A 21,635-nucleotide genomic window follows, 5' to 3' on the forward strand; every position below is an offset into this window, starting at 1 on the left:
CCTCAGAGAAACACAAATCTGTCTGTTTGGAAATATTTATAGTCTGATTAAAAACAAACTAAACCAGTAAACTAAAAGACTAAAACTGAACACTAAGGGGAAAAAGTTAAATGTAAGCTGAAAACATTAATCAGAGTAATCAATTACAGAAATAATCAACTAATACTCAACAAAATATACACTAAAAATGTTTTAAACATTATATACAAACATCTTTTCCAAAGGATCAACTTTTTTTCATAATAAAATATAAATAATTACATGTATATGTACGTATATTTGAAATTTTGCCAGCTGCAACTCATTCAAATGTGTAATAAAAGTGTTTTTTTCTACATCTCATTTGTTTAAAATGAAAGATTTAATCTAAAACAATAGAGACTTATTTTGCTCTAAAATAATCACGGACTTTGTTGCTTATCCATCATTTTCAGTTGTGTGTAAAAAAGTTTACAGGTTGCAATTCCTCTGTCGCTGACTGACCCCCACCCCCCGATGGAGGCACCATATGAATGAAGCAGATCAAGGCCGGCTCGGTCGGTCCAAACAGGAAGGGGATATTCAATGGCAGCAGGGAGGAACAGTTCCTCCTGCTCCAGTCCAGTCACCACCCAACGTGTCGCCTCTCCTCCTCTTCCTCTGTCTCTAGACCGTCTCTCAGACTCCACCGATGGGTGTTTGACTTTGTTTTTTCCGGTAGACCTGTGTCTCTCAGATTGTTTTTTTGTCAGTTGCTCAAAAAAAGGAATAAATAGAACTTTCATTTGATTGAAATCCTTTGTACTGAAAGGATTTTGAAAATGGCATTAATGCAGTCAGGGTATCACAGGCCCTAACACTGGCCTATCCATAGCAAAATATGTATTAAATTATTCTAGTCCTGTAAAATCTAGTCCTGGGTACTGTTGTTTTTTTTTATATTTTTTTTTTTTGCAAAATGTGCAGTAGGCTGTTGCAAAATGTCTGTTTCTTTTAGAGCAATAAACTGGGGTTGTAACTATTAATTATTTTCAAATGATGTATAGACTTTTTTAAATTGATTTCCTTAAATATTTGGTTTTTTTGTGTGGAGATTTTTGTTCCTCTTTTCTGCACCCACAAACCAGCACCCAAAAAATAAGAAACCAGGCTAAACCTAACCAGGCATCTGCTGGTTCCACGTGTTGAAACATTTTGGAAACGTATCGTTTCTGAACTGCTAAGCTGTTCATTTATTCGCTTGGCTTGCTTTTTTACCGAGATACCTTTTTCAATCATCCTTCATGAAATAAAATAACCCAGCACTGCTGGTCAGCTGGCAGAATTTACATGTTTTATAAATGGAAATTTGAAAAATCTTAATCTTCTCATTTTTCTTTTTTTTTATTGACTTTAGATATATTTTTTTATTTTTATCTTTTTTTTTATTTTAGATTTTAATTTTTGGCTTTTTTTCCAGACTTTTCTAGGTTTACAAATTGAATTCTCTGCTAACTGTGTTTCAGTGATTGCATTCTCTTCACTTAAACCAATGCCAATGCTCGCTCTTTAGGCGCATTTTGACCAATAAAAATCTTTTTGCTGACATCCATGGAGACAAATAGAAATGAATCTACGCACATCAATCCAAAGGTAAGCCCACCCCTAAAACTGAAAATAATGTGATCTGCAAAAACAAATAAAATAAAAAAGGAGAAAAAAAAAAAGCTATTTGGAAAAAATTTTTTCTTTATCATTGACCTGGGACCTGCGACCCCCCTCCCTCTCTCCCTTTGGCCAGTGAACCAGTGGGCCGGTCTGTATGTCAATTTTTCGGAGCGTGACAAAAGTACAGGCCAGAACCAAATAAGGCAACATCCCCGAGTTTACGTCAACTCAGTGCTTCGTCTGAATCCGCCCGTTTTATGGTGGAAGTTTGGAATTGTGAGATTTGCAGAGAAAGGAGGTGGAAAGGAGAATTTGAACTTCTCTGTACGTCCATTTCACCCATTGAACTATCGTTATTCATCTGACAATGTAAACTCTGCTTTGCATTCTATGACCCCTTTAAAGCTTCCGTCCAATCGCAGATTATAATGAGTAAAATTAAAAAACGTCATAAAAGCTCACAAGTTGATTTTTCTGAGTTTGGCAGAGAACAATTTAGGTTTGTAAAAAGATCAATGTGGAAGTTAAGTTTAAAAAACTAAGTCTGATACTTTAGAGCTCAGAAGAGGAAAAACCTTCAGGATGTCCAGAGAAAAACTAGGCCACTATAGAAGCCGAAATAGGAGCGAAAGGAATGGTCAAAACGAAATCCTGCTCTAGGCTGTGATTCAGCAAAGATATGCATCAACTTCTGAGGATTTTTTGCAGCCTTCAGAAGGGTGGATTTCAGACCATGAAGCCAGAAGCTACACAACCATCCTTCATCATTGTACTACTGCCTCAGATCTACTGCTAATCAAGCACGACATCCAGGTGACAATTAATAGGAAACATGTAGATTTCAATGCACTGTGAGCTGGTGCAGAGCGTCTTTACATCATTTAGTACAAAAGAAAAAATAAAATTTCCTACATGAAAGTACTGGATTTAAAAACAACAGATCCACAGATGTGGACATAAAGACTCAGAGCAAAGGTCCCACAATCAGAAAACAAACAGAATGTCTCTGTGCGTGATAATCTGCAGATATTTAGCCCGCTCCTCTTCTTCTGTGCTGCCTTTCTGTGACGGGCTTGAGTGGGGGTATTTTTCACATACCAACGCTCAATCACAAGGATTTTTAGCCACACATGCCTAGGGATGGGAATCGAAAACCGGTTCCTGTTAAGAACCGGTTCCGTATTTTCCGATTCCATGGCATCGTTTGGCAGCTCACTGAACGATTCTTTTTTCGATTCCCGCAGCACCAGAGCCTAGAGCGCCGGCTCTGGGGAGCACGACTTACGTCACGTTTTTTACGTAAGTTACGCAAGTTACGCAAGTTGGAAGAACAATTCGAGGAGGAAGACAACGAGCTGCGGTCACTTTGTGAATCAAAGCCCCGTCTTTCCTTAGCCCAGAGGGTAGATCAGGAAATCCAGCTCTATAAAAGCTTGCCCTCCATCCCCTGCAGGGATAGCGCCACACTGTGGTGGTGGAACAAGCAAGATACGCTGCCCTTGCTATCTGGACTGGCTGAAAACTACCTCTGTGTGCAGGCTTCCTCCACCCCATCTGAGAGGGTGTTCTCCACGGCTGGAGACACCATAAGCCCTGAAAGATCCTGTATCCTTCCAGAAAAAGCAGATATGCTCATCTTTCTGCAAAATAACTGTTAATTTTCCCTACTACTCTTTTATAATTAGTATTTTTTGTTATTTAAAATAGGTTATTATCCCATCATTTGTTATTAGACATTGTTGGTTATTAAGTTTGTTCTTGTATATTTATTTTTCATTTAAACACAGATGGTACTCCAGTTTCACATTTCCTCTGGACATCTTGATCTTGTTGAGTTTGTAAGATTGTGCAATAGTTAAGTAAACAAAGTTGATGCTGATAATCAAACTGTTTGTTCTCCTTTTTCCCCCAAATTGGAATCGAAAAAAGAATCGATAAAGAATCGAATCATTTCATAGAATCGAAAAGGGAATCGGAATCGTGAAAATCTTTTCAATTCCCAACCCTACACATGCCCCAGATCTCAACAGGACTAACAGCATTTTCATGGGACAGTCTCAGCTCAGTTCCCCCTCAATCAAGTTTAAATTTCTACATTTCCAAAGGAGAAAATGCTACAAAAATAAACAAAAAAAATGAATAAATACAGTATGCATAGAGTAACAGAAACTAGAATGTTGCCTAGTTTGTGCATGCCAAACATCCCCTTTAACAAAATCTCACCTGATATGTGACCATTTAAACACTGGTTACGTAACATGAGTGCTAATGGGGTGCGCTTTTATTGTACTTTGAAGAAACATCTGAGAGGATATGATCCAAGTCATCGAAACACAGCCTCTAGTTTGAGAAAAAGGTCCAATGATTTTTCTATGTTTAGACATAACCATGGAATCCACAAAGAAGCTCCAAAAATATTCACTGAAATATAAGAGATATAGCGTGTCTGAGGTATTTTGGCTGCTGCAGGCCCCCTTAGATGTTATCTAAATAGCAAGAAGTTGCTTCAGTTCTGCTAACCACACAGAAAGTTCATAAGGAATTATCATTTACTGGCTTGGATATTTTGGTCTTGAGTTTAGATCTGAATCATTTTAACAAGCTTTATTTTTAAGAAGTTAGAATTTTAAACAAATGGAGCTAATAAAAGCGCATTCTTTTAATGAAAGATTAAAGAAAAAAGAATTGTGACATTCTTTGAAGACTTCTTTTTAAACCATTCTATAATTTAAAGATCATATCTGCAATGTTTTATTTTAAATTATCAACTAAAAAAAAAAATACATCTAGACAAAGTTGTGTTCATTTGACTAAAAGATATAAAGTGAGGGAGAGACATGCAGCAAAGAACCACAGGTTGGTATCAAACCCAGGTCGGTCAAGGACCTCTGTATATGGGTCGTGTGCGCTAACCTCTGCTACACAGATACCGAGCACGCCCATTAATAACTGTTTAATAAACTGTGATGTTTCCAAAACATAAATATTTATCTCAGGTTACGCTGCAAACGTCAATAAAGTCTACTGCAGAGGGAAAAGTAGGTCGAATCTCAGGCGTTGCCAGATCCTAGAGGTGAAAACTGGCATCTTCTCTACTCTATATTTCTCAGTTTCAAACCAAAAGTAGGAAGGAAGGGGGCTCAGGTGTGCTAATGCTAACCGTTAGCATCAGCACCCCTTGAACCAGCTGGCAAACGCTACCGAACGAGAGTAGGAGTGTGAGAATGCACCACTTACTGTCTGGGAGGATGTTTATTTGCAGTTATAACCTCCTATAGGGTCCTATCACTTCAGCCAAATGAACCTCAAGCCACAAAAAAACAACTTTCCCTGAATTCTGTTTTAATTTGTGTTGTCTGACTAATATTTAAATCCGTTTGATGCTCTGCTGATTTCTTCTCTTTTTCCTTTTTCTCACTTTGAAGTGTTTCAAACACTTTTTCACCCAGTATGTTTAAAATCTTGATAATACCAAAGTCAGTCTGCCGCCAAACATTCAGCCTTCCTGTTATCCTTTGAGTTTCTCACTCTCTTTGACAGCCAAAGCGGAGGGTTGGCCTTGTGGGTTAAAGCAGTGCGCAGGGAATGGGCCAAATGCAGAGAGTGAATTTCCCCGTAGTGGGACAATAAAGGGATTTACATTATTTTTACATAAATTAAAGAACTGTATGTGTTTTAATATCATGGGAGGGAGATATCACCTTGAGATTATCTACCCTTTTGATGATAAAGGTCGGCTTTCAGTCTCCTCTCTAAGAGCAAGCTGTCTAAAGTTTGTTGTCATAGCAACCTAGCATTGCTCACATATGGGAGGAGACTGGATGGTTTTAATGGTTGAAGTCAACCAAGCTAAAGTCAGTCTGAATGGTAGCGGGTATATGCTATATACCTGATGAAAAGCTTCAACAAAGGGCAGTACTATAGGAATGTTGTTGTGTTAAATTGTTGAGCAGTTTTCCTCTGTGGTTACATAAACATGTCAGGCTTACCTGGTCGCAGCCAGCGTTGACGAGCTCCTGCAGCATCTGCTTGTTCACCTCTCCAGCCTCCCCAGACTCGTTGGCGAAGGGCATGAGGGACCGGCGGATCTCCCGCAGGGCGTTCTGGTAGTTGTTAAACTTCTGCGGCGGCCGAAGCTGCTGCTGTCGGTTGGAGGTGTCCTTGCCGCTCTTGGAGTCGGCGGCCCGGCTCCCCTCGGACCTGGAGCTGCCGCCGTGCAGGGCCTGGCTCACCAGCTTGGCCGGCTGCTTCAGACCCTCCTTGATCTCTTGAAGCCTCTGCCGCGTGTTGCCCACATACGGGGCAGCCGGGAACGTCTTGGGCCTCATGGCCTCAGCGCCCGGAGGAGGCACCTACTCTAAAAAAAGGGAGTGGGGGAGACTACCACACACTTCTGGCACTCACTCCACTGCAGCCTCTCCACCCAGTTGACCTAAATAGATAGAGAGCTCCAGGAGCTCGGATCAGATTTAGATGTCCTTCTGTCGTTTCTGTACAACTTTGTGTTTCTAATTCCTAGCGGGGCAGAGGGAGGTGATCCTGGATACTACAGGCCTTCCATGGTGTGAGCCTCAAGGCTCAGGTTGCAGCTTATTCCAGGAAATGCAGCCACTGGAACGAGCAATGTGGAGCCAAACCATGATGCCAACCTGCGCCTGTGGAGGAGAAGATGCGGTGAGAACGTGCAGACTAGAACAAACTGCAAAATAGAGCCAAACAAAAGGATGCAGCAATTTCAACTGAGAGGGGAACGTATTGGGCCTCATGGCCTCTGACAAAAAACACAACAAAAACAGACTGAAGTGAAAGAACATCATGTAGTGCCGTGAAGATGAGGTCATGTGGGCCGAAAGCATCGCTGACAGCCAGAGAATGTCACATCTCCCACATGGGACTGGTTGGGGGGTGTCGTTACATGGAAACCAGCAAGTTCCTTTCTATATCAGCAGGGCTTAAGTGCATACCTTGTGCATAATTCAGGAATGTCCGCGGTCATAAAATCTCAACCTTAGCAGCAGTTGCACAACTGCAGCCGCAGTAACTGCATTCCTCTGCAGCGTTTACAGACATCTTACACCACCTGACAGTCTAATCTGGGGAAACATACTCCAAATTCTGCCATGACAGTGTTACTCCTTCAGAGCAGTTCGGTTGACATGAGGAAGGGCTGCACGTGTTTCTGTACAGGGCTGCGGGTGAGCAAAGCGGTTGAACACTTGGATAGAGTTTGAGACGGTGTTAGACTATTACTGCATAAAATAAAAAAATATTCTATCAACATTCAGGTTTTAACAATTTATTATGTAAATAATAGGAGGGAAAAAACTCTCTAAACCAAATTTGCTTAATTGCATCAAATATCTTCAGGGATAAAAACTGGATCTGCTCGGGATAGCCAACGTTTAAAACTAGAAATATTACTCAAACTGTGTAAGACATCGGTGGAAGAATTATGATAAAGTTCAGTTCTTCTCCCAGTGGAACTGTCGAGCACATTTGGATACAAATCCATAGGGGCCTGGATGTTAACCATGTTATAAATGCAACCCTTGTGTTAAAAAAAGTGAAGTCTGGTTGTGAAACCCACCGGTTTTAAGACTAGAACGATTTCTCATCATGTCAGTAGTCAGATATTGGCCAGAAATGTGCCACAAGTTATTTTAAGATTTGTAAGACATGTATTAATCCTCTAACTTCCTAAAGTACATTTAAACAAATCTAAGTTGGGGTGTTTTTATACAGTTGATTCTGTTTGGTGAATGTAGAGCCTACTTGGTGAAAAAAATGAAAAATTGTGCATTTAATTCTTGACTAAAAACAAAAAATATGCTGAGTTGATTAAAGTTTGTCAATGGAAAATATATCATTAAAAGTGCATCCCAACATGAGCTGCTGATCTGTGGACGTGAACCACGGCTTGTGACGTCCAGGACAAAAACTGAAAAAAATTTTTGTTTTCCCCCACAGACTCATCTGAATGACTTTATCAAGTTCAGGTGGGATCAGAAGGAGTTTTATTTCCAGCTGTAAAATCAGCAAATGCATAATTGATCATCTCACCTGTCTGCTGAGGTCTGCTGAGTAAACTTTTTGCACAACCTCCAAAAAAATTTAAAAACTTTTCCCAGAAACCGCGAAGCGCTGAGAGAGACTCTGCAGCAAACAAGAGCATCAGACTGGAGCTTATACAACATTAGGCCTCCGATAAAGGAAGATTGAAAATTACCGTATTTTCACGACCATAAGGCGCACTCTGTTATGTGTCCCATTTCTGTATTTAACACACACATAAGGCGCACCGGACTATAGGGCGCGTTTTTTATATACAGGTACATGTCCTCTACTACCTTTAAATACCTCTACTGCGTATTTAAAAATACAGCGGGGGCAAAACTGAGTATGACTGTGCTTTATTCATGTATTTATTACAAAGTATTAATCAAACCTGGCAGCTGGCCGTGAGACAGACACATCGCAGATGACACAGCGCTGTGATCACTCCTAAATTAACTTAAAATCCTGAAACCTGCCGACGGAATATGTTCGCTTTTATTACCGGTATCCTGGTGCCTGCAGTTTAAATTATTTAGATGAAAAACACCTGCCATCCACCGCGTGAACCCGGAGGCTGCCCAGCCTAGAGGCTGCTGATGAAAGGATTTCTACTGTTGGTGCATCGCTGGTATGTGGGGGTCTGAGCGTCTCCGACAGAAATAGATAATCTGGATGAACTGACTGCAATTATTAAGTTTTCAGGTGGACTTTCTCACTTAAAAACATATTAAAACTATTTTATTCCCACTGATCACAGCAAATATAGCTGCAAGATTTAGATTATTTAGATGAAAAACACCTGCCAGCCACCGCGGTGAAGAGGAGGAGACCCGGCCCAGAGGCTGCTGTTGAATTAAGTTTTCAGGTAGAAAAATAGAGCGGGAGCAAAACTGAGTATGATTGTGCTTTATTCATGTATTTATTACAAAGTATTAATCAAACCCATCAAAGTCATCATCCTCTGTTTCTGAATTAAACAGCTGCGCTAAATCAGACATGCCAGTTTCCCCTTCTTCGCTGTCAGAGTCACTTTCCGTGCCGTGCGGCTCCTCAGAAATAATGCCTGCTTTTGCAAAAGCTTGAACAACAGAGCCAGCAGACACGTTAGTCCAAGCATCTACAATCCATCCGCAAACGGTGGCGTAACTTGCCCGGCGCTGCCTTCCACTTATCCTGAAACTGTGCTCTCCGTCTGTCATCCATCGCTCCCACGCCGCTCACAGCCTTACTTTGAACGGCCGCTTCACACCGATGTCGAGCGGTTGAAGCTCCTTTGTCAGACCCCCCGGGATAACGGCGAGCACAGTGTTCATTTGATTCACCTTTTTTTTTCACATCGGCTGTGAGATGGGCACGCAGCGATGGTGATGCGTGGAAAAAACCACCTGGTCTCCTCACATACACCTCCCTCAGCTACGCTTTCATCATCTCCTCATCCATCCAGCTTTTTTCATTTGCGTTAATATCATGTGTCATCAGAGCGCTGTGTCTGTCTCGCTGTCAGCTCCCAGATCAGCTTCTCTGATTGGTTGATGCGGCGCGTCCAGCAGCAAAACTTCAATTTTTCCATCTCGAGCAGCAGCAGCGCGTTGGCGGTGCGTCAGATGCTTAAACGCTTCCCAACGTGCTGCACCTGCTGCTCAAAACGCGCTGCGGGACCTTTTGCTGCACCTATACGCGCGTCAACCATTGACTTGGCATGTAAACTCGCTGCTTCTGCTGCACCTGCTGGGTCCGGTTCACACCGATGTCGAGCGGTTGAACAGCGAGCACAGGGTTAATTTGTTTCCCCATGTTTTTCACATCAGCTGTGAGATGGGCACGCATGGAGTCACATATTAACAGCGATGGTGATGAGTGGAAAATAAACACCTGGTCTCTTTACATTCAGCCACTCTTTAATCATCTCCTCAATGAGGTGGTCTCAAAAGTCGCAGTTACAACACACATAGGGCGCACCGCACCATAGGGCGCACCGCACATTTTGAGGGGAAAAAAAGACGTTTAAGTACGCCTTATAGTCGTGAAAATACGGTACTCTCAGCTGTTAGTCCACTGTCAATGACGCAATAAACAACAGAGGCAGCCATCTTGACTTGTTTCAATCCAGAGCCAGTTTGAATCATTCAGTTGACTCATATGTAACTCATCGGGCAGAGGAACAAACCTACAGTGCAACACGGTGGTGGGTGTGTGATGCTCTACGGCTGACAGAGAGTTGCAGGATAACCAGGAAATCTACCAAAAACACCTGAAGAACAACATCCAGCAATCAATCCTTCACTTAAGGCTCACTTTGGTTCCACTGTAGCAGGACTATTCGCCTGCAGGTCCAGCTCTCAAAATGAAAAACAATCAGCTGCCTTGTCAAAGTCCAGATTTGGATCCAATAGAGATGTTGGGACCTTAAAGTTCTCACTAATTAAACACTAATAACCAGGGTGAACATGACATTTGGTGAAACGGGAGCAAAACTGAACATTAAAGTGTCGATGACACTTTTGCTTTTCTAGTATTTTTTGTAACCCAAAATGTTAGTACAGATGATCAATCATAATTTCAAGGGAACCTGCATAAAATATTTTTAATTTAAAAAAAAAACAAAAAAACACGCTGCTGTTCAGAGGACTTTGTCGCTGCCAACTGTGCGCGATAACTGAAGTGATATATGAAGAAGAACGACAGAATTAGGACATTGGTTTTGTTATTGCCAGTCGCTGAAATTGTCATAGATTAAGACACAACTATTCCTTTGCGATGGGTCACAGCTTTTTGGCTACGCCCCCATAAGGATGGAGTTAACTTTTTAAGTTTCCTAATGATCATAAGCTGCTTTCATAGTGGATGAAGCAGGTCAGACGAGATGGGGTAAGGTTGGAGCACTTCATGGTGTCTCTACTGTGGTTGGAACATCCTGAGAAGGATGTGTTTTTTTATTTTTTACCCCCAATTGAAAGAGTTGCTTCAGTAAAAAACTACTTTGAGCAGCTGCTAACAGCTGTACCTACGGCGTCCCCTCACACAGGGACGGTGTGCGGGCCAGGCATGGACGGATTGTTATCAGGAACCTGCCGGTGTCACTTCCAGCACTTCCAAACCCAGCTCCACATCCGACCTGAGATGTTGTTGAGAGAAATATTATAAAATATTCAGAAAAGAAGAGGAGGCTGATGTGGGGCTTAAAACATAGATTGCTGCTGTTCTAGATGATCTAAAGCTAATTGTTGTTAGCTTTAGTTGTACTGCAGTCAGATGCTAACTAACTTTGTGGAAATAACATGGTTCTGCGTTTGGTGTTTTATAGGTTTGTGATTTAAACAGAACGTTTAGAGGAATATATGCTGTTATTTTATTGAGATGGTGGATTTTACTTTTTGTTTGGGCTAAAAACAGATTGGACAACCAATGAAGAGCAGGTGCAGTTGTTAACTGTACCTTTAAGAATATACCAGATAATTTATTTGAAAAGCATGTTCATTGTAAGTATATCCTAATTTATATGTTATAAACTAATAACTGGTTATACTATCTGTACCAGAGGTGTAGCAGCCAGGTTTCCCTAGCCTGTGTTTAATACCAGGGCTGCTGCAGCCAGATTAACCGTCATCCTCAATGTCTTATTCTATAAGGCTGGAGGTTTTGTTCTAACTATAAATCAGGGTGCTGAGGTGGAGTTACTAAATGTGGATATATTTATGTTAAAATTAAGCCTGTTTGGTTGATGATAACTCAGAACAAGCTGGTATGTAGAGCTGCATAATAATTTCATGCAAAATTAAATGAAATCAATATTGCGTCATCAACACTTAATACAAACATGAAGCATTAAAGGCAAAAACCCCAACCTGTTTGTCTGTAAATAAGCTCGGTCCAGAACTCCTCAGATTGCATCTCTAAGCATTGAACTTTTTGTTTTATTTAAGTTTAAACCATTAACAACTTTGAAATATGAAAAAAAGCAGTTCAAGTTAAACCAGTTTTTAATGAGGAAAGGCAATTTGATATTATTTTCAGATTACTTTAAGTATTTAGATAATTACTAAAATAAAAAAAAATCCGCAGCTCTGACATCGTTCGGATTTAATTTAATTTTGTTTTGCATGCACTCTGTGTACACAAAATGACAAAGTTTCTCTCTCTCTCTATAAAATCTATTTTTTAAAATGCTCTGATGTTATTTCCACCAAGAGGAGCATTACCAGTTACCAGGTTAAGGGGTTATTATTTTCAAACTGGGAGGCTAGTTAAAGAAGCTTTATCTTTTAAGGGAATCATTGAAAGGCAGAACTTTGGTTACTTAAGTTTTTTTGTTGTTTTTTAAAATATGTTCCAGCCAAGCATCAGCATCTAATGAAAGAATGAAAAGCTGATGAGCTTCCATTAAAAAAGGGATTTAACCATCAAAAGGATTCCTAGTTTTGGTTATTTCCTAAATTGAACGTCTCTCTTCGTAGTCCGAGTCTCGCTTTTCTCATCCTGGTGGCGATGATAAAAAGTGACAGATTGATGAGAACAAAAAAAAAAAAAAAAAAAAAAAAAAAAAAAACACAAGGTGACAGATTGGTTTCCAAAATGGCTACTACCCAACAAGAAGAAGAGCTGGATAAATAAATAAATCCCTCCTCTTAGTTATAATGGTTTTCGCTGACTGGCAGTTGGAGAAGTTTTATCTGACCGTTTTGCTGACATGTGGGGATAAACGATGAGCCAGAGATATTTCCCCCGAAGACTTCCTGCTTCAAGACATTCTTGTTTCTCCACAATGAGATCAAGATAGTGGAAATCCTCCTTAAATGTGCAACTAGCATTAAAATATGTTTTTAGGGTTTTTTTTTTTGTTTTTTTTTTATGGCTGCAAAACTGCAACTTATACCAGAAGAAATGTTGTACAAAACTGGATGATAAACTACTAGTTTATTAGCAGTCGTACTGCAAATTCTCTACAGGTTATAAAAGACGGACACATTTTTACATTTCCTTGCAGGTTTAGTATGGAGTGAATTCTGTTCCATTACTGCTGCAAGCAAGGAACGCCTTTTTAAATTTAAATGTGAAAATAATTCAATCCAGAAAATAAAACTTTGGAAAACATCTAAATGAAGAAAGTGAAAAGAAAGTGATCTGTGAATCACAGTTTGAAAAGAGGATAATTTGTAAAACTCCATCTGAAACAAGAAATTTGAAAAGATGAAAATTTAAATTATGAAATATGTTTAAAAAGGAGTTTTATAAAGTATAATTTAAAAGAAATCAATGTTTCTTGGTTAAGAAGCATTTTAAAGCTTAATTTCTGTGCTTCTTTTTTAATTTCATTTGAAAACACGCTTTTTGTTTGCAGCAATAATGGGACAAAATTCACTCCATAGTTTTAGAACCATGGAGTGAAAAGTTTATAGTTCAATGTCAATTTATCAATTTGATTTCAATTGTGCATCAGTCAGGTCTCCTGGTATGTTTTAACTAGGAATCAAAGAGATTCTCAGCTTAGCTGTGCTACATGTGACCTCACTCAGATCAGCTCTAATCAAATATCTAAACCTTCTGAGCCAATTAGGATTAAAAACCATTAATACAGATTCTTTGAATCATAGCCTGTGAACTTTGATGCCATTATTATTTTTGAAAAAGATCAAATATTTGCTGCTTATAACTTTATATACCAGTTTAACCAGACCCAGTTTAGGAATCCCTCTTATTCCCAGGTAAAATCCCTGATTTAACATGGCTTAAAACGACCATTCAAATAGATATTTAGGAACGATGGTATTCATGTTCTTAGCGACTTAAAATACTGATGCCTTAAACATTAAAAACATGTGATGTCATGTCATATTGTCTAATGTTTGGGAAAACATTTACTTTCCCTTTAGAAAATTACCAGTCTGTCTTAATATAACAGTATTATTACTTTCTTTAACCAAGTGCTTTTAAAGGGAAAGCATTATAACTTAAAAAAAAAAGGTTTTTTAGTTTTAATAAGTGCATAAATCCAGCTTCAACGTGTTGAAAGTGAATCAAAGAGAGAGAGGCCTTAAAATAAACTGAATTCCTCACTGTGCAGCTCAGGCTGCCAAGTGAAGCAAAGCAGACATGTTTTAAAAAGAGCTACAAGTCATTAAATGACAATCCTGTTGGAGGAAATCATGCTACTCTGTTATAGAACAGTCATTTCTCTGCATCAAGCTATAAAAACACCTGGAATATTTGCCTCAAATCATGAAACGGTTGATTTTAGGTGGCCTCATTTACAAACCGGGATATGGGCTAAGATAAGCGTCAACAAAAACATCAATACCGGGAATACATTTAAGATTTACGTTTGTTCCTTGCTGTCAACTCATACATACATTCAATATCAGATTGATCGGTGAGAATTCAAATTTAGAAGTTACAAATTGGCAAAAATGCAAGTTCAAATCCGAAGAACCTACAACCCCTGATGAACCTGTTAAACTTCTCACCAGCAGGTGGCGGTATTGTATCTGGAAGTTGTTCACCAAACGCCTTTAAATGAGAATATGAACACTGAGCCATCATTCATTCAAACATGATACTGTGCATGTATTGGTAAACAAAAGAACCTAAGTTATGCATTTGCTTTCTTCCTCTTATTTTTTTTAAGCCAGCGCTCTAAGGAGTGAATTTTGTTTTATTGTTATTGCAAGCAAAGAACACTTTTTTTGAAATAATAAAAAATCATCCAGAAATATGACCTTGAAAAAAACAAAAGCGTCTCAAAAAAAAAAAAAAAAAAAAAAGTGTTTTAAAAGTATTTTTGCCGTTTTCTCTGATTTCATTTCAACTTAAATGTCATATTTTATTTTTCACAGATTTTGTATGGAATTATTTCTTTAGATTGAGTTTTACAAATTGCATTCTACTCAACTTGCGAGTCACAGATCACTTTCTCCTCACCTTAGACAAAAATACTAAAACTTGCGTTTTATTTCTAACGTAATGCAGACCAACAGAAATGCATCTGTGTCCTCAATCCAAAAGCGCATCCCAAGAAAAGTTAAAATTTAAATGTACAAATTGTGGTTTGCTTTTCTTTTATAAATTTCCATTTACAAAACATGCTCTTTGCTTGTAACAATAATGGAACAAAACTGACTCCATAGAGGGTAAACCATCTTCAGCTGCTTTAGTGAAACCAACTGGTGAGGAGTCTAACACCTTCATTGGGGTTTTTAGATTTCTACCCATAATTTTGTGATTTGTACTTCAATTTTTTTTCCAAAGTTGTAACTTCTATTCTCACAGATAACAACAAGGAACAAATACAAATATTTAATGTATTCACATTTATTGACTTACCTTAACAAATCAAGAAACGCATATGTTTTTATTATCCTTAATCAAGAAACATTCATTTTCATTTGGTTTGATCTTATTCAGAATCACAGGAGGGAAGAAAAAACCTTTATAGCACCCTAACAACCACTGATTAATTATACCATTCTAATAACTTTTTATTTTACATAAACATGTACTAATTTAAGCTTCTTTTTTTTTAAATAGCATATTGACTTTTAAAATGCTTTTTTTCTTGCTGTTGTGCAAAAATTATTTCCTTTCCAGGAATAAAGTGTGTGTTTTTAATTCTTTGCAGCAAATATGAGATTGTTGCTAAAGGTCCCTTCAGAACCTTTTAAAGAGGAACCCAAAATCTGAGGGAAAACAGCTTCACCCTACAGAAACTCCACGCTGGGAGAGAATGCATGTACACATGGAACATATTATTCTTTTTATAAATATACCAGCCATAGCGCCAACAGATGCAGCAGCCAAACATAAAAAAGCTCCAGCGTACGCGTACACACCCACTGTACTCCTCCTCCCCGGCTGTCTCCATCCCTTTGGGCCATTTCTGAGAAGGACACAGCCCTCACTGTTTGTACAGATAAACTCCTCGCACACAGAAAAAAAACAACATGTTTCCTTTCTTTTTGCCTTCGCCTCAAACATTGCTGGGTGGCGGGGTAATCTGGGGTTAAACTGCAGAAATGCCCCCCACTCCACCCCTCCCAATCTCCAGGATCTCTCGTCTCCATTCCTGCGATGCTCTGAAGTGCCGTGTCCGAGGAATGAGCATTCCATTCCACAAGTAACTACAAGTAAAATACCATGGCTAGATTACAGAGCGGCCTGCTGTGCTGACCAAAAGACAAAGCCCTCGCAGCTACAGAGCAAAACTAAACGGGGGATTACAGTCTGGATACAGGTGAAAAGGCAAAGAAAGACAGGCAGAGGAAAAGGCCGACTATGACAGGCACGTTTTAATGATCGAGTCATTAAAATACCAGGTCAGGACTTCTAAAGTTATCACTGTTAGAAATAACTTCAGAGACATGAGATCCGCTGCCAGATTTAAAAAAGCTGGAGCACAATGAATCCACTTTTGTTGCAGTTTATAAAATGGCCACTAGGTGCTGATGTTAAACTAAGAGCCCTCACTCCCTGGCTGAATCTCCTTCTCATCTCCGTTTTATCACTAAAAAATAAAAATAAAAGAGAATAAAGAAAAGAACTTTCTGAACATTTATTTTTATGTCATCTTTTGCTTCTGTTGGTCAATTTTTATATCCATAAATGAAAAATTATTATGACTAAACCCTCAAGTATCCCTTTTTAAACACTTTGTTTCCTACATTATCCTCTTCCAATAACAAAACGGCTGTTAAAACTTTATCTCTAGGCTATAATTCCTAAAATATTTATATAATCCCTTTAAATGCTTCCATGTGTAGCTTTACTTAGGCACTATTACTATTTCTACATTGATTCAGTTGTTTTTTTATTTATTATTACTATTTTTGTTTGAACCCCTGGCGATTGTTTATTGGAAATTGTACTTATATCTTCTTGTATTATAAAAAATTCTCTAATCAACCTAAAAAAAAAAAACATAAATGAACAGCTAAAAAAAAGCAAAACAGTGGATCAATGGTTTTGGGTTCGTTAATAATGCTTTACACTTTCAAACGCTGCAGCAGCTCATGCTAACTAAAGGGGTACACTTAGTGTATTAATGATAAACAGAAAAAATAAATAAGCTAAATATCTGTTTTTAATTTTTACTTTAAGGCAGACATGTTGGATTTGAAAGTGAACAAAATAAAAAGGTTAATTCAACATATGATTGTTAAAACTTGAAAAAAACAAACAAAAGAAAAATATATTCTTTTGTTCATTTTAATGTATATAATGCTTAAATATGATACTGTGATGCATGTATTGGATATTTTATTTCTATATTTTAGAAACAAAAACCAGATTACATTTAACTTAAAATCAGTGTGTGCCAGAAAAAAAATAATAATAATTATCTGTACATCTTTAAAAAAACAAACTGTGTAGCTTATTGTGTCTCTGCTTCCGTCTCCTTGAACCCCAGTCGGCCTCAGCAGATGGCCGCTCACACTGAGCCTGGTTCTGCTGGAGGTTTCTTCCTGTTAAAAGGGAGTTTTTCCTCTCCACTGTCGCTACAAGCATGCTTGGTGTGAGGTTTTCCTTAGATAGAAAACTTTTAATCAATTTTACTGTAATATCTGGTTGAACTGTAAAGTGCCTTGAGATGACATGTGTTGTGAGTTGGCGCTATAGAAATAAACTGTAATGAAATTAAATATAAAAATCTCTATTAATAATCTTTTACTGAGATGTCAACTGTCAAGAAAAAGGTTGAGAACCACCAAGAAAACTTTTAACATGCAGTGAATAAAGATGACAATTCCCAACCTCAATCAACCACCAGCCCTATTTTTTATGTTTTTTTTATTATTTAAACACCCTCAGCCATCATTAGAGCTCCATCATTAGAGCTTAGTCCTTCCTGAAGATGCTCCTGACAGGATACACTAACTTCACAAACAGCTGCTGCTCAAACACAAGTCCACATGTGAAGAAAAACAGCTCTAATAAACAAAAACAAAGCATATTTTGATATTACATTTAATGTAATGATTGATGGAAGCATGGCTGTTCAACACATTGAACATTAAGAAGCTGTAGAAGTAGCTCATTAACACATAAAGCGTTATAAATTGTTTATAACAGAGTTTAATCTCGGTACTTATTTAAAAAGGTTTAACATTACTGGTGGTTTCCTAGATTTAAAACGCATAGAAAGCCCTGTGGCCTCCTCCACTGTACCCCAGGCAGGAGGAGGAGGGGGGCTGAGGGAAGCCACACATTCCTGTACTGGGAAAAAAAATGGAGGCGGCGATGTTAACCCCCAAACAGGCTGAAAACTCACCGAAAACGTCAAATTTTAACCATAAACGATTCCCTGTAGCTACAATTCGCGAAATGTGTCACAGCACCACTCCCCTTCCCCAAAAAAGTAGCTCTCAACTCACCATGTGATAGAAGGAGTAAGGAGAAAGAAAAAAAAAAGTTTAGGACTGGGGTGCAAATCCCGTCCGAAGGCGAGTTTAAACGGTTGCGTCTGCGCCGCTAGAGCCCGTAAAGAGCGGATGGAGTCAGCGAAGACACAGCGGCGGAGCAAACGTGCTGAAATGAGCCTCCATTTTCTGCTCAGACTCCAGGCAGGATCAGAAATGCAGCACAAAGTTGGACACTCGTTGCATTGTTAACATTCCACGGGTCACGTGACGAACTGACGCACGTCAGCACAGGAGCCAAAGATCGTGTATTAGAACAAACGCTCACTCACTCACTCACTCAAAATTGTAATTAAATCAGAGTTTTATCAGCCATAAATTAGGCAGCTGGGATTTAAATATAGCATATGTAAAAAATTTAGTTAGAAATTTATTCTTGTTCTTTACTTGCTTGATTTTCTACATTTTTATAACTTTTCACAGCAACACATGCACTTAAAATAAACTGAAAGAAAAAATATTAAGAAATACATTTAGTTATATAAATCGGACTTAAAGATTGGCCAAGTTTTTCTGTGGATAAAACCAGAAACCCATAAAGGAGTGGGGTTCTAGACAAAATTGAATTGAACTTGAACTAATTATATTATATTAACATTGTAAAATGTTAATTATACCAAAAAAATTAACGCATTCAAGTTATTTTTAAAAATTCCTCAGGCCAATATATACAGCACTTGGCATAATCAATGCTATGAGCTGGGCTCCCCTCTTCAAATATCGCCTATGTAAGAAAGATAATGGTAATTAAACTGTATTAATCTCACATAGGAGAAATTTACCCCTGTATTTAACTCATCCCCTTGGGGAGCAGTGGGCTTCCATTGTGCTGCAGGGAGCAGTGTGGGGTTAAGGGTCTTGCTCAGGGACCCAGTGGTAGTCTGTGGGAGTGGGGCTCAAACTTAGGACCTCTGGATTCCAAGTGCAATGCCCTGACCACTAGCTCCACCCTCCCCCAAAAGGAAATGAAGCAGTGGGGCCAGTGGTTCTTCATGTGGACAAAGAACTAAAGAATAACACAAAACAACAAAAAAGAACAAAGCAAAAGAGCTTTTTTTTTATTTTACTAAGTAAGCCACAAACCCGTGATTTCTTAACAATCATTCAAGTATATTGTAAATACGAACGATTAAATTGGTCTAAGGGACAAATCAGTAGCAGTCTCTTTTGTCAAATATTATCATGAAAAGATTATTCTGTATTTCACCGAAAAAAATGATCCAGAAATATAAACTTTTCTTACAATCTGTGTATTTGTCCTTAATTTAGGCAGGTAACTGAGATGATCTGCCAAAGGAATGGTGATTTTGGTTCTTAAAACAAGATAATTAGATGTGCACTTGAAATAATAATTGAACTTTTTTGATCTCACATTGGAGAAATTTACCTCTGCATTTAACCCTCATGACAGTTTCAAACTCATAACCTCAGGATTCCAAGCTCTACACATAACCACTAGGCCGTCAATCCCCTAAGACAGTTATTTTGCTTTTTGATAAAGCATTAATTATTTTATCCCATCTGCAAATTATCTTACATATCTGCTCAAATCAAATTAACATACACCTATCTTAACAAAATATAACAAAAATACTTAGATTTAAATGTTTCAGTTTTTGTTGTTTTAGTACAGGGGCCAAAATAGAAGACAAAAATAGTTCACCAGGGGCCAGCCCCTGTTGGCCCCCGTCTAGAACCGCCCATGTCTGAATTGCTCTTACATCTGCTTTAACAATTCAGCATCTAAAATCATATTTGTCTTTTTTCAAGGCGTTTGTTGAGTCCTCAAATCAGTAAAAAATACCATAAAAGAAGATTAATGAACATATCAACATGACATAACATAGCCGTGAACATTGCATTTATTGAAAACCTCTGTTTAAATCCAGTTAGTTCCAGGCGCTTAGTGTGAGCCATCTTCATTTTTTCTCCTCTCTGAATGAACATACTTAAGGTGGAGCCTCTGCAAGCAGTTTTTCCTCCTTCATAAATTAAAATAAAGCTTTACATTACTCAGTCACTCCACTTTGACCACAGAGGGAATGTTGACCAATTTGTCAACGAGAACTTGTGAAATCCATTCTTGGTTCATCAAAGACAGCATGGAGGGAAAAAAAATGTATTACAAGACGGATGCAGAATTGTTCCCAACTTTGAAAATTAAACTTTATAAAGTTTGGTTTAGGAGGAAGCACACATAAATATAGGGTCAAGTGTGTTATAAATCACTTCATATCAGAAAACATTGAATTTTTTTTTTTTTTAAAGAAATCCTTAAATTTATGGTGTTTTTGGGGAATCATAACTGATGTTATTTTTTACATCACTTTCCCTATATTAGCTTCCAAACACGGCATGTGATGCATGTGCTTTTTGTTTCCTTTCAGTTGAGACCAGAGGGCAGCCAGGAATCCAACTGACCAACATTAGGAGGAGAAAACTTAAAGGGCCTCAAATGATTCACGTTTCCAGTGCATGAATTGGCAGCTGTTAGAAGGAACAACTTGCCCTGCGTAGTGTGATGAACAGATGCACATTCTGCCTGGAAACCAACCCCTGCTGGAGCTCACCAAAGTAACCCACTCAGTCACAGTAGTCCACACCGTTTGAGAGATGGTTTCAAGCTTTCATTTAAGCTGAAAAGAAAAACCCTGAAAGAAAAAGCAAAATGCAACTTTTTTTTTATGAGGGCTCATAAGAAATAAAAGAAATAACCAGTGGTGCCAAAAGTACACACATTTGTTACTTAAGTATAAGTATAGATACCGCAGTTTAAAAACACTCTGGTAAAAGTTGAAATATCAACTTGACCTCTTTACTAAAGTAAAAGTGAAAAAGTATGTGCTCCAAAAACTACTTAAAGTATAGAAGTATAAAGTAACATTTAAAAAAAAAAACAGCCAGATGCTACCATATGAATTGAAAGCTCAATTTTTCGACTATTTTGAAAAATTCTTTGAGATAGGACCAAGGATGAGGGAGGTCCTGTTGGTCTCCATCTCCTGATACGCTCTCGCCTGTGTTCGACCTTTCAGACATTTCAACATCTTTTTCTGAATCCAACATTGTAGCATAGCATAGACAATTCACATTGGCAGTTTAAAAAACACCTGCCTGCTTCTGATGATTTCCTTTAACTAACCAATGAGTGTTTGCCTTATATGACTCATCTAATTACACTAGTTTTCACTAGATGTGGATGAAGCCAATGATCTGCATTGGATGGTGCACATGATGTTAGATAAATATTTATAAACATTAAACCGAAGCCAAGAGTAACGAGTAACTTTAAAAAAAAACTAAATGTACATAATGTACAGTGTAAATACTTTATGACTTGACACCTCTGGAAATAACCAGGGGCATGAGCCTGGATACAAGGATGAGCAAACTAACCATCGATAGATGAACAAATCTTCAATGCAACAGCATGATTTTGAACACTTTGCTTTTATATCCCAGGTCTCAAATCAATGACTGAACTGGATCTGACTGCAATCAACAGCTGGGATTAGGTAGCAAGATGCTTCCAGCCTTACATGGTGACTA

The 21,635-nt window shown here is 38.4% G+C and overlaps 1 protein-coding gene across 1 annotated transcript in view; it reads right to left on the reverse strand.

Annotated features, from left to right (window-relative positions):
- The window catches only part of lats2 (large tumor suppressor kinase 2), a 34,119-nt gene extending 15,831 nt beyond the window's left edge, over positions 1-18,288 (reverse strand). Inside the window, exons 1-2 of the mRNA XM_038269596.1 lie at positions 18,042-18,288; positions 5,616-6,281 (exon numbers count right to left, since the gene is read on the reverse strand). Of these exons, the coding sequence (XP_038125524.1) occupies positions 5,616-5,954 (339 nt within the window). The 5' untranslated portion in view covers positions 5,955-6,281; positions 18,042-18,288. The remainder of the gene's footprint in view (positions 1-5,615; positions 6,282-18,041) is intronic.
- Between the last annotated feature and the right edge of the window lie 3,347 nt (positions 18,289-21,635).

The sequence above is a fragment of the Cyprinodon tularosa genome, unplaced genomic scaffold (genome assembly GCF_016077235.1).
Source record: "Cyprinodon tularosa strain WSP-4 unplaced genomic scaffold, ASM1607723v1 ctg730, whole genome shotgun sequence".
In the NCBI taxonomy this organism is placed as follows: domain Eukaryota; kingdom Metazoa; phylum Chordata; class Actinopteri; order Cyprinodontiformes; family Cyprinodontidae; genus Cyprinodon; species Cyprinodon tularosa.